The 13,000-nt window shown below is 40.5% G+C and overlaps 1 protein-coding gene across 1 annotated transcript in view; it reads left to right on the forward strand.

Annotated features, from left to right (window-relative positions):
* Positions 1 to 307: 307 nt before the first annotated feature.
* Positions 308 to 13,000, forward strand: part of MTHFD2L (methylenetetrahydrofolate dehydrogenase (NADP+ dependent) 2 like) — a 28,959-nt gene continuing 16,266 nt past the window's right edge. Inside the window, 5 exon segments of the mRNA XM_042476715.1 lie at positions 308 to 350; positions 5,798 to 5,847; positions 6,817 to 7,001; positions 7,180 to 7,302; positions 10,696 to 10,848. Coding sequence (XP_042332649.1) covers positions 5,831 to 5,847; positions 6,817 to 7,001; positions 7,180 to 7,302; positions 10,696 to 10,848 — 478 coding nt within the window. The 5' untranslated portion in view covers positions 308 to 350; positions 5,798 to 5,830.

Here is a 13,000-nt window from a genome sequence, read left to right on the forward strand (position 1 = left end):
TAGCCTTCTCTGTCAGGGAGGCTCTGCTGCCACAACAAACTACGACTCCCAGGATTTCCTAGCACTGAGCCAGGCCAGCTCAAGTGGTGTCAAAGTGGATTATTTCTGCAGTGTGGATGCAGCCTCAGTGGTGGGAGGGATATATAAAACACACACACAACCAATCATATATATAAGCCTAGACCTATATATTGTTATGAAGGCTAGAGGCCTGCAGAGGGAGCCAAAGGCCCAGAAGAAGGGAGAAGAAGAGGGAAATGGCGGCCCTGGCCTCCAGATGCTGAAACGAGGCGTCTCTTCTCTTCCTCCTCAGGCCTCCAGACCCGGGCTCCACGAAGCAGCCTTTCCAGGTGAGGAAAGACAGCTGGCTGCATCCACACTGGGGAGATATAACGGTTTGGCAGCGCTTTAAGTGCCTCTTGGCTCAAGGCTATGGAATTCTGGGGTTGGAGTTTGTTGTGGGGCGGGCCCCACAACAAACTCCAACTCCCAGAATTCCATGCTTGAGCCAAGAGACTCTTAAAGCGCTGCCAAACTGTTATCTCCCCCGTGTGGATTACATCTTCAATAGGGGTGAAATAACTTCAGTGCCGGGTGGTGTAGTGGTTTGAGTGTTGGACTATATGGAGACCAGGGTTCGATCCTGGCTCAGCATGATGAAAGGTGACCTGAGCAAGCACACTCTCTCAGCTTCAGGAGAAGGCAAGTGGGCAAACCTCCTCTGAAGGAACTTGCCAGGAAAACCCTACCTAGGTTCACCTTGTGCACCAGGTTTGAGTGTTGTTGGACTATGGACGCCAAGGGCTCCTTCCCGCTCCTATATGGAAACCCACTGGGTGACCTTGGGCAGTCACACTCTCTCAGCTTCGGGGTGGCAATGACAAACCCCTTCTGGGGAAACATCCAAGGAAACCTCGTGATGATAGGTTTGCCTTAGGGCTCTGTAATTCAGAAACGGCTTCAAGACACCTCAGTTACAGCAGCAGCCTTTTTTTGTATTTTTATTTATTTTGTAATCCCAACCTCAATCAAGGGGAGAGGCGGGAAATTAAATATATATTTTATTATTATTATTTATTATTATTATTATTTTATTATTATTCCCTTCTGGAAAGCTCTGTTGCAAGCACTCTGAGCTGCAGCACTGATCCCAAATCCCTGGGATTCCCTAAGACAAACCATGGTACTTTTTAAGTGTTATCACTGCTTTAGTGTGTGCGTTGTGTGGAACACTCATATTTCGAAGGCTGCCTCCCCCCCCCCCCCCCCCGCGTGCTTGTTTTGCCTTCTTTGAGTCCCTTTATTGCTGCTACCTGGAAAGGGCTTGAGACAGCTGCACCTTGCATATTGCTGTCATTAAGTGGATGCTTCAAGCCACCCTGTTTACTTGGGCAAACCGCATTCTCTCATCCCCAGGGAAGGCAGACAACCCCCATCTGAGCAAATTTTGCCAATAAACCCCATATTTTCATAGAATGATGAATCTCAGGGCCTGAACAGACAAACCAAAATAAAGCTGCTTCGGGTCACTTTGGAGGTTTGCTGTTAAATGATGCATGCGTACCAAGAGTCGGAAGCTGCGCCAAAGCCGTACTCCGTGCTTAGGACTGGATCGTGGCTTTGCACAGCTTTGGACTCTTACTACGCATGCATCATTAAACAACATACCTCCTAAGTGACCCGAAGCAGCTTTTTTGGCCTGTCTGTATGGGGCCTTAGGACCCAAATGACAGGCCAAAATAAAGATGCTTCAGGTCACTTTGGAGTATGCTGTTTAAATGATGCATGCGTCCTAAGAGGCCAGATGCCATGCTCCAGTCCTAAGGACTGGAGTGCAACTTTGGTGCAGCTTCTGACCTCTTAAGATGTGTGTGTCATTTAAACAGCATACCTCCAAAGTGTAGGACAAGAGTTTTATCCTACACTTTAGGACAAGAGTTTTGTAATAACTCCTTAATTCATCTTTTACTCTTATATCATTATTGTATGCTTGTTAAATTTTGAAATTTTAGTAGGGAGACTCGAATTTGTTTGTTTTTTTATTCACAAAACATAGAAAGAACACCGGAGAAAGATACTTGAAAGACTGCTATACCTTGCTGTGATGCATCCTCTCTCCACGTTGGTCCCCCCCAGGGTTTCTGTCACTTACCTTGTCCCCTTTTCTCTCAAGCTCTCTCCATGGATCAGGTACTTGGGCCTCCAAGTGATCCCTTTATGGACCAGTGACTTGTGTTGTTCTGGGGTTCACTGTGGTAAGCATGACTATTCCCTGATCTGTGTTTGGCTGGCACCAACCAGGCTTGTCTAACTCCTCCCTTCACACTTAACTTTCTTCCACAAAAGCAAAGATTATTAGAAATGAAAAAATTCTTTATTTTGGAACTAGTGTGGCATAGTAGTTTGAGTATTGGACTACGACTCTCTAGACCAGGGTTTGGTTCCCACTTGGCCACAAAACCCACTGGGTGACCTTGGACAAGTCACACATTCTCAGCCCCAGGGAAAGGCAATGGCAAAACCTCTGAACAAATCTTACCCAAAAGATCCCATGGTTTTAGGTTGAGAAATGAGTTGAAAGCACACACAACTTCACTCAACTAATATGGGTAGCTTATCCCAAATCCCAAGATTCCATAGGATGGAACTACAGCACGTAAAGTAGTGTCAAACTGCATTATTTCTACAGTGTAGATGCACCCTAGGATGCCATTTGTTTGGAATTTGACTTGAATGAAGCCATTATGGTTTGGGCACAAGAACGCTTTGGGGTTATTCAAATGGTGAAAATAATCCCAGTAGAATGTGGGTTAAATCTTTGTTGTTCACATGTATTTCAGAAGCATTCTCTGAAGATGCCAGCCACAGATGCTGGCGAAACGTCAGGAAGAAACTCTTCTAGAACATGGCCACATAGCCCCAAAACCCCACAAAAACCTCTTCAAATTATTAGATAGGCATCCTGATGCCTTAGTGAATTATAACTGCTACAGACAGACAGACATGTAGGCATGCTCTTTTATTTATAGTGATGTAACATTATGTCTTCTTTCTGTCCGTAGAACAGGCTTGTATTTGAAAATCACTCTGAAAGTGCAAGTACTTCATATGGCACCTTGCAAAATCTCTTGGCCAGCTGTGCTTTGACTTGCAAAATGTGTGCTTCTATACAAGCCTGTATTATTATTAATATACTGTATATAAAAAATTATCCAAGTCTGTATTATTATTATTAGTTTTTATCCAAGCCTGTATTATTAATCTATATATAAATAATAAATGGATTAACAAATGAAATGCTGTGAATCCCACTGAGTAGGGCCTTGGTCTTGGGTGTGATGCCTTGCAGCACAGAACTGGTAACTCTGGACAGTTTGAGTGCTTGAGATTTATGGTATGCTGTGCCGATAGAACAACTGTGTAGTTGGAATTGTAGGTTTCAAAGGTGCATAAGTAGATAGATAATTCAGTTCTGACCATGAGTTATGGGATATGGCTGGGGAGACCACAAAGCTCTGCTTATTGGTTTCTCTTTTCTCTTCCAGAAGCATCAGAGAGAAGAGATTTCTTCTTCTGAATTCAGCCCTATCTGCTTCCCCTATATGTCCCTTAAACTCACTTACATTCTGAATCAAAGGGATGCAATTAAATAAAATATTTAGATATTTAAAGATATATTTCACCATTAATGTTTTATGAAGCACTATGACACCAATCTAGAATAAGTAAGACTATGGTCCATATTAGTGTTTGGTTTTAATTAAGTTTGAACCTTGTGATTATTATCCATTTCATTTATATTTCAGGTTTGACTACCTGTAATATAGAAACAGTCAGAAAATTTTCAATATTTGGTTGGATTTCCTTTTTTAACAATGGAGGCAGGTAAAAATTTAGTTGTAAAGAAGTCACAGTAAAACTAGTTTTATGATATGTGGATTTTTTTCTTTTACATTGTTTTTTGTCCAAATATTACAGTGCATGTAAACATAATGAGAAAGCAGATCACATCAGAGTATGCAGATAGCTATAAATTAATGAATTTAACATTTGCTTTAAATGCTGTCAGTACTGAAATACTAGTTGGGTTTAAAAACATCAAATCTTCAGCACTTTTGGAACCATGGAAGAAAACACTATACTGTCTGTTCTTGTTTTTAGGGGGGGGGGGAATCAACAAAAATTGGGGGTAGATGGAAATATATGCAATACTGAGAGGTGCAGAAATGGATTTTGCATTTGAGTACTGATCTACAATATATTCAGGAATTACTGTTGTCTAGTTGTTGTTGTTTTTTTGTTAATGGAGCATAAATACCAGTCACCAGATTTCATCTGACCTTAGAAGCTAAGAAGGTCAGACCAGGTTAATGCATGGATGGGAGAATGCCAGCAAATATCAGATGCTGCAAGCTATATTTCAGAGGAAGGAACTGGCAAAATAACCTCTGAGTACTCCTTGCCTTTAAAACCCCTATAAAATTAAGGAGGCCACTGTGAGCTGACAGGCAACTTGAACCCACCTACACACACATAGTTCTTTGGTTGCTGCACAAACGAATCTTTGTATCGCACAGTTCCAGGCATTTGAGTCAGTAAAACCTAGTCTTAAAACATCTTATCCCTTCCAAAATAATAATAATAATAATAATAATAATAATAATAATAGTAATCAGAGGTGTTTCCCCACACTTTCTTATAGATAGATAGTTCCACTGACCCAGTGTGCTGTAGTGGTTTAAATGTTGAACAACAACGGGTTAAGATCCTTGCTTGACAATGGAAACCCATTGGGTGACCTTAAGCAAATCACACTCTGCCAGCCTCAGAAGAAGGCAACGGCAAACCCCCTCTGAACAAATTTTGCCAAGAAAAATTCCATGATAGGTTTACTTTTAGGTTGACATAAGTCATAAACTACTTGAAGGCACACAAGAACTGAAAAAAATAAAAATGAAAAAAATGCCCTGAATTAAATTTTGCCCGAATTTTCAAGTTTCTGCTTTCTTTGGGTGGATACACTTATTCCTCTCTGTAATCACTGTGACACATTAGTTGTCACAGGTTTCATTGATTTTAGCTGGGGGTTAATTTTCATCAACAGGACTTAGGAATTAGTGAGCAAATAACAAGGAAAGAGACTGTAATGCTTAGACATTTTCTGTGCATGTAAGAGCAGTAATAATAATGAGGGATTCATCAGAATATTCCAGTTTTCGTACATTTAATTTTATAGAAATAAAATGGATAAGATGTTCATATCTGACAGCTCAGTCATTTTCATATCTCCTTAGAAGTGAGCCTGGTTGAATCTAATAGGACTTACTCAGAGCTAAATATATATAGAATCAAACCCATAGAAGTATCTCTTGGTATTTTAATCATAGCTTTCTAAGATTTTTTTCTTTTTAAAGATGAACAAGAATCAATATACCCTGAATGCTAGTATTGTATTTACCAAATGGTTGTGCAGTATAGTTGACAAACCTGAAGAACCAGAAAGGAAGCATCAACAAATACTTTCAGGGAATTTCATTTATTTGAAATTGAAATATTATTCACACTGCAGTCCTGATGTATCTAATCTTAGATAAGCCGTACCTGAATTTACTTACAGGTAAATGTATGAAGGAGTGCAGCTATAGTCGATTATCAGTAGCCCTTTATGGCAAGAAGAGGGTGAGCAGCCTAGAAAGGTTTGCACCGGTTGCTGGCTTTGAAATGAATATTGTCACATAGAGATGGGAAGCTGTCTCTTGGCTGTATGTATAACTGAATTTATTTTCTTGCTTTAAAGGACTACTGCCCTTCAAGGAAAACAGATGACTGCATGCACAAGCAATATAGGTATGTGTAGTATTTCAAGCATAACATGGGTAGAGAGGATGAACCAGGCGGGTTGCAGGTTGCTCTGGTGGGGTGGGCCAAATAATAATAATAAAATGATGGTTATATAGCCCAGTGTAGCCTTAAGAGAAGGGCTGAACATTCCAGAGGTCCTAGTGATTGAGAGGTAGTTATTTGTAGAAGAAATGGTATAATGGTTTTTTGTGGGGTTTGGGGGCTATGTGGCCATGTTCTAGCAGAGTTTCTTCCTGACGTTTCGCCAGCATCTGTGGCTGGCATCTTCAGAGAATGTTTGCCTGGAAAGGACCTGGCTATATATATCTTGTGACCTGGAAAGACAGGAGTGATTTGCATGTATATTGTTACTAATGGCAGGCCTCAGGGTGTGAGGGTCTGCACATGAGGATTAATATCTGCTTGATAGTGCTCATTGTCTGCTGGGAAACCCCTGACCCTGGGAGATTTCTCATTTGCATTTGTCTTTATCTTGCTGTCTTTCAGGACTGGTAGCCAAACCTTGCTTACTTTAAGGGTTTCCTCTTTTCTGTTGAAAGTGTCCAGGTGTTTGTGGATTTCAATGGCTTCCCTATGCATCCTGACATAGTGGTGGTTGGCATGGTCCAGAACTTCAGTGTTTTCAAACAGTATTTTATGCCCAGGATGGTTTGTGGCATGTTCTGCTACTGCTGATTTTTCTGGCTGGCCCAGTCTGCAGTGCCTCTCATGTTCCTTGATTCTTGTTTGCACACTGCGTTTGGTGGTCCCTATGTAGACTTGTCCACAGCTGCATGGTATGCAGTAAACTCCTGCGGCTGTGAGAGGGTCTCTCTGGTCCTTGGCTGAGCAAAGCATTTGCTGGATTTTCTTCGTCGGTTTGTAAACCATTTGCAGCTCAACCTGAAGTAACCTTTTAGATCTAAAAGTTATGGATTCTTTTAACATTTTAATTGCATCTTTTCAATCTTTTAGTTCTGAAGCAACTGTTATCTCAGGGAGAAAGCTGGCTGCCCAGGTCTGTGAGGAGATACAACGGGACGTAGAATGTTGGCTTGCCCTTGGAAACAAGAGGCCTCATCTCACAGTGGTTGTTGTAGGAGACAATCCGGCCAGTCACACCTATGTAAGAAATAAAGTAAAAGCAGCAGCAGCTGTAGGTATGTCTTTTTAAAAAACTTCACCAACTGCAATCATTCTATGAGTGCACAATTATTTTACTATGTTTTTCTTCTTAAAGCTAAATACATGTGCTTCTGAAATGTAGAATTTCTTAAGTAAAACAGAGCTAACCCATTTTTTCCCTGAGGATATTGTTTTGTGTGGGTTTTTCTCCAGGCATTTCTAGTGAAATAATACTGAAGCCTAAGAATATTTCTCAGGAAGAGCTTTTAGATCTAACTTCCAAACTAAACAAGGATTCAAGAGTCAGTGGCATATTAGTCCAGTTACCTCTGCCAGGTAATGCCATACTGTTTTATACAAATAAGATGGTTTGGGTGATTATGGGGGGTTATGAGAAAAATTAAGTGCATTTAGTATAGAATCCATACCAGTGCAACTGAAGAATTAAAAATTATCCCATTCTGCAAGACCATTGATATTTACTTAACCAATGATACTCTTTCATTTTAATTTTTTTAAGTTGTGTTTCATTGTCTCATTAAGGCCAGTGTGTAGAAAAACAACTCCTTACTATTTGAATAGCTGTGCTAGATAACACTGCACAATTGTGACAGAGAAGATAGCTTTCTTCATGGCAGTTGCTAATCTAACCTTCAAATGAGGTGTTGTGGATACTCCATTAAATGTAGCTTTAGTTTTTGCAACTTCTGTGAGATTTATGTTTTCCACACACTGCTATGAGTTCATAAGCTACTTTTCACTCATTTTCTAAGACATCTTGCAGAAAGAATTGGTAGGATGCATTTCATGAGTGCACAAAATTTAAAATAAAGATTTTTGGTTCATTTTTACCTGCAATGCAGTCCCTTTTTAAAAAAAAAAAGGACAGGAGAGAATATTTGATTATTCTGCTTTATTTCAGACAGATGTTTTTCAGTGATCATGGATAATTTCCAATATCCTTTTCTTTAACATGCATGCTAGTTTGAATGATGAGAAAACATTGACCACATGATGGCAGTGTTAATATGAAATTTACCAGAACAAAAAGTCAATATGTTTTACACTTTATAAGACAACATCATGGATAAGCTTTAAATGCCTAAGGCCTAAGGTAAGGGTGGGGAACATGTGGCCCTCAAGATGTAGTAGAACTGCAGTTCTCATCAGCCATAGCTAGTATAGCCATTACCATTGATATAGATGATGGAGGTGCAGTTGAGCAACAGCTAGAGTGCTACATGTTCCTCTTTCTTTGCATGCGATGTTCTGTGACAAATCTAGAGATGGCAGTAGAGAATTATTGAAGCCCCAGAACATCAGTCACCAATGTTTGCAAGGGCAACCTATATGTGTGGACTGAGGAACCTGTTGTTGAGTCTGACTGTTCCTAAGGCAGTAAAAGATGATGGGAAGAAAGTTTCTTTGTATACTGCACTGCTAGTAAAATAAATAAATAAATAATTGCTTGAAAGTACATGACTAAAACACTTAATCAACAAAGAGGATACAAACAATTCAATAATATTAGTTAAAATGGATCTAATATATGTGGATTAAACAAAAGCAGCACAAATTTGAATCACATAATGAGAAGTACAGAAAATCATATTATAAACACCAACCAGTATAACATTAAATAAATGAACAATGTGAAAATGAATACAGACCAGCTATTTGAATATCAACATAACACTGCATTAATAAGAAGTTGGTAGTATGAAAATGGTTAAAAACTGAAGTGGTTGAACAAATTTCTAAGAAAGAGACATCTCATAATGAAAACTTGTGACCATTTATAGTAACCATTGATCCCCAGAATTTTCTGGCATTGTTTGGCCTGTTACAAATTTACCTAACCCATTCTCATGAGACCATCTTGCAGGAGATTCCTATGGTTTTCTTAAAATCACAACAACTATCAGTACACAGCCCCAATGCTTGAACCTATACTGTCCCCTGGGTTTTCACCACAATTCAGATGGTATGCCACTTCTGATGTCCACAGGCAGTATATGCCCCACCAGAACTCAAAGGGCTGCATTTCCACCCATCTTTGCATGTTTTTGTTTAAACGTTTTTACTGGAACAAGGTCCTTTGTGTCTTCTTAAGCTATGCTTATTTAGCTGATGTAGGAACTGGCAATTCCCCCTTAATATGCCAGGGACTGGTAGCATATTTGTGTCCATGTAGTTACAATTATTGTTTTCTTACCTGGAAACATCAGGGATTAGCCATGGGTCAAGATCAGTACATCGATTACCACCTTGTGTAGCACTGCTCTAGGAGCTGAGGGATGCAGTACATCTATGTTTGGGCGTGTGTGTGTCAAAAATAAACCCTGAAAATGACCAGAAGTCATTTCTGGTTTTTTGTAAAGGCTCCCGGTGACTAAACCAGCTCAAGGAGCACAGCAAAATTGTCCCAAGTCCACGAACACATTGTGAGTGGAAGGGTAAAGAGCGGGGTACAGAGGCAGACAAGAGGAACTCATTCCTAATTGTCCTACAGAGATGTCAATCACATTCTAAGTGCTGGAGCAGAAGCATTTTTCTATCTCGAGGTGGTCCCCTCCATTTCTCAATGTTTGTCCACTAACAGAATGTGTAACATCATATTGAAAAACTTTATTGAGTGGAGTTGTCCCTGAAAACTTTCTGGTGGCTTGAATATCTGATTGTTCTTGAATTCCCAGGCATCTTAAAGCCCAAGCCACATTAGTAGTTGCCAGTCCTCCCCTCCCTACCTCTCTTGGGAAGGAAGAACTGGGCAAACCCAATTGCTTAATCCAGTTTAGAAGCTCTAAACCATTGCTGCTACTGTTAATCAGGTTAGATGCAGGCTAAGGGGCAAAACAGGCAGGCAATAAGAGCCGGCTTCGTAGGAGTGTGATGCATGCCAGATGCCCCAATGTTTCCCCCAAGCCAGCATCACACAGCCCCACTGTCCACACAGCGGGTGGTATCACAACATTTCACTGTTGTGGCATTAACACACGCCACACCGAATAAACAGAAAAGCTGCCACCGTGGCGGAAAGGGCAGCTTTATTCCAGCTCCAAAAGGAGTGGCATTTTGCCATTCCTTTTAGGGCTGGAAAAATGTAGGATCAGGGCTGTGGCATGTGGTTGCTGCAACCCTGATCCGGTGCACAAAGAGATGGCATGACACCACCTCTTTATAGCCATCTGTTTTCGTCCTACATTGAATTTAGTTTCCATGCTAAGCAATTATGTTAAGTCACAAATAAGTCATGACTTGCCTGTGCGATAACTTAGCTTACATTGAACCTTATTTTTTCACATCTTAGTTCTGTTTTCTTCCATTTATGCAGAGGCTTTGTTGTGTGTTGTTTTCCAGTTCATCCCAATACAATTAGAAGCATGTTGTTGCTGTTTTCAATTCAGTCTGAAAGATTGGAAATCTTGTTGTGGTGGATAAACCAATCAGGAAGCTGCACTTTCCTCCACCTTCATGGCAAGGTCAGTTCCAGAAGGACTGGAGAAAAGAAACTGATGCTAAGAAATCTCTTTTCTATCACCAATATGGGGTTGAGTACATTCTGGAAATGTAACATACGTGTTGTGTGTCTCATGACTTTTCTAAACATCTAAATTCATCTGCCCAAATCAGCAAAGTTAGTTGTGCAAGATAATTCAGGGCATTATGTTAGTGGTATTGTTGAGTGAGAAGTAAAGTTTAAAAACAGAATATAAAATTGTTTTCCAGAGCACATTGATGAAAGAACTGTGTGCAACACAGTTGCACCTGAAAAAGATGTGGATGGATTCCATATTTTCAATGTTGGCCGACTGTGTCTTGACCAGCCTTCTATTATACCTGCCACTGCTGCTGCTGTTTGGGAAATAATAAAGAGGACAGGTAATAAACTCAAATGCTTCAAGACAGTGGAGGATGAATACATTCTGGAAAATATTTCATAAAAATGATGTATTAGTTTACACACTAAGTCTTGAAGGTCTAAAAAGTCAAGTTTTTTTAGATAGAAATCCTAACTGTAATATGATCCTATATGAACTATTTTAGATTTTGAATTTGTACTGCAGTTGGCCGCACTACAGATGGTATTCCATCTAGACACATTTACAGTATAACTGTCTTGAGGTTGTGTAGACTGAAAAAATGAAGCAATGCCTTTTTTCTTTCTTTTTAAAAGTAGGAGCACTTCTGCACAAAAGTCCTGTAGTGCTACTGAGGCATCACTGTTCCACAGTCAGTTAGAAGCAGAATTCCAGGTCCACACTATATTTAATATAAGATTTTGTTTGCAGTGCTGCCCACATGATATTGGGAGAAGCTGAATGGGAAATGCCTGCTTTTTGAATGTAATAGGGCAGAAGAAGATATCTTTTAGTTAAAAATGGCACTCTTTAAAACTATGTAGTGCATCAAAAATGTTTAGCAAGGAAGGAAGGAAGGGGGGATGTCCCACATTGTTCCCTGAGTTCTCCAAGGTATAAGCCTCAGGGTGTTGCAAAGGTGTGGAGCACTTCTCTTACAATGGAAAATTTTCTGTGCATGAGGAGATAGAACTCTTCCTTGATGTTTGTTGGATCTTGGTCTCTTAAAAGGTTGGGAGTAAGTTGCTAGGAAATGCATTATGCCCTGCCTGAAGGAGAATAATATTGTAAGCCTTTCGCCTTAGTGGCTACTCCTGTGAGGAAGGGAGCCCCAAGCTCTCATGTTGATTATGGGGTGAAGAAAGGGTATCAGGGAAGGAACTCTAGAATAAGAACTAGCAGTATTGTGCTGGACTGCTTCATTTACTTGAAGGATCTTGAACAGCTCAGTCCTGGTGGTGTGCCAAACACCCTTTTCTGCTCATGTGCTTCATATGTTTATGCTCTTTGGGAAGCAGTCCTTTGTTAGGCTCTGCTGTGGAGTATGTTTCTTCTTTTCCAGGCATTAATTCAAGGGTCTCATGGTAGTTTGTAAGGCACTTTTTCAGTATAATGTCACGCATTATGTCCATCCCTCATCTTCTTTGTCCCCCCACAAGATGGATAATTTGAAAAAGGACAATGTCATTTTGACTTCTACCTTCCTTAGCTGCTGGACACAAAAGTAAGCTATACACAAAAGGGCAGTTAGAGAGTACATAAAATGGAATATCCCAAAACAATTGAATGGTGCTAGGTGTTAATCTTCTAGGTTAAGACCATGTGGAGTAAGGGCCTGAACAGACAGGCCAAAATAAAGCTGCTTCAGGTCACTTTGGAGGTCTGCTGTTTAAATGCTGCATGCATCCTAAGAGGCCAGAAGCCACGCCAAAGCCACTCTCCAGTTGAAGGACTGGAGTGCAGCTTTGATGCAACTTCTGGTCTCTTAAGATGCACGTGTAATTTAAACAGCATACCTCCAATGTGACCCGAAGCAGCTTTATTTGGGCCGTAAGTCCACAAGTTCTCCTCTCTTCCCTGCTTCCACCCCAAGTGTTCACAAGTCTGGAGGTATTTCTGATTTGGTCACTTCTAATTAAAGCAGCTGAATTGATTTAAAGTGAAGTGGAAGCCAAAATGTCTTGTCATAATATCTGAATATTTCTCTTCAAATATTTCTTCAAAGTGATTAACCTCACTCTTCTGGGATCCAGAAAAGACCTGTGTGAAATGCTGTTCGGTGCTTTAAAATTTCCCCCTCCACACCTCTGCAACACCCTGAGGCACAGAGCATTCAAGAAACTGTCTGGGAGATCCCCCCTTCCTTCCTTCCTTCCTTGCTTGCTAAACATGTTACTTGGGGCCCAAAAAAACAGGCCAAAATAAAGCTGCTTTGGGTCACTTTGGAAGTATGGTGTCTAAATGCTGCATGCGTCCTAAGAGGCCAGAAGCTGCACCAAAGCCTGGACTGGAGCGCAGCTTTGGCACAGCTTCTGGCCTCTTAAGGTGCATGTGTCATTTAAACAGCATACCACCAAAGTGACCCAAAGCAACTTTATTTTTGGCCTGTCTGTTCGGGCCCTTGGTTAACTTTCAGAGACACATTCCATTTTGATGTGTGCGTGTGTGTGTGT

This window comes from Sceloporus undulatus, chromosome 6, assembly GCF_019175285.1.
Source record: "Sceloporus undulatus isolate JIND9_A2432 ecotype Alabama chromosome 6, SceUnd_v1.1, whole genome shotgun sequence".
Lineage (NCBI taxonomy): Eukaryota > Metazoa > Chordata > Lepidosauria > Squamata > Phrynosomatidae > Sceloporus > Sceloporus undulatus.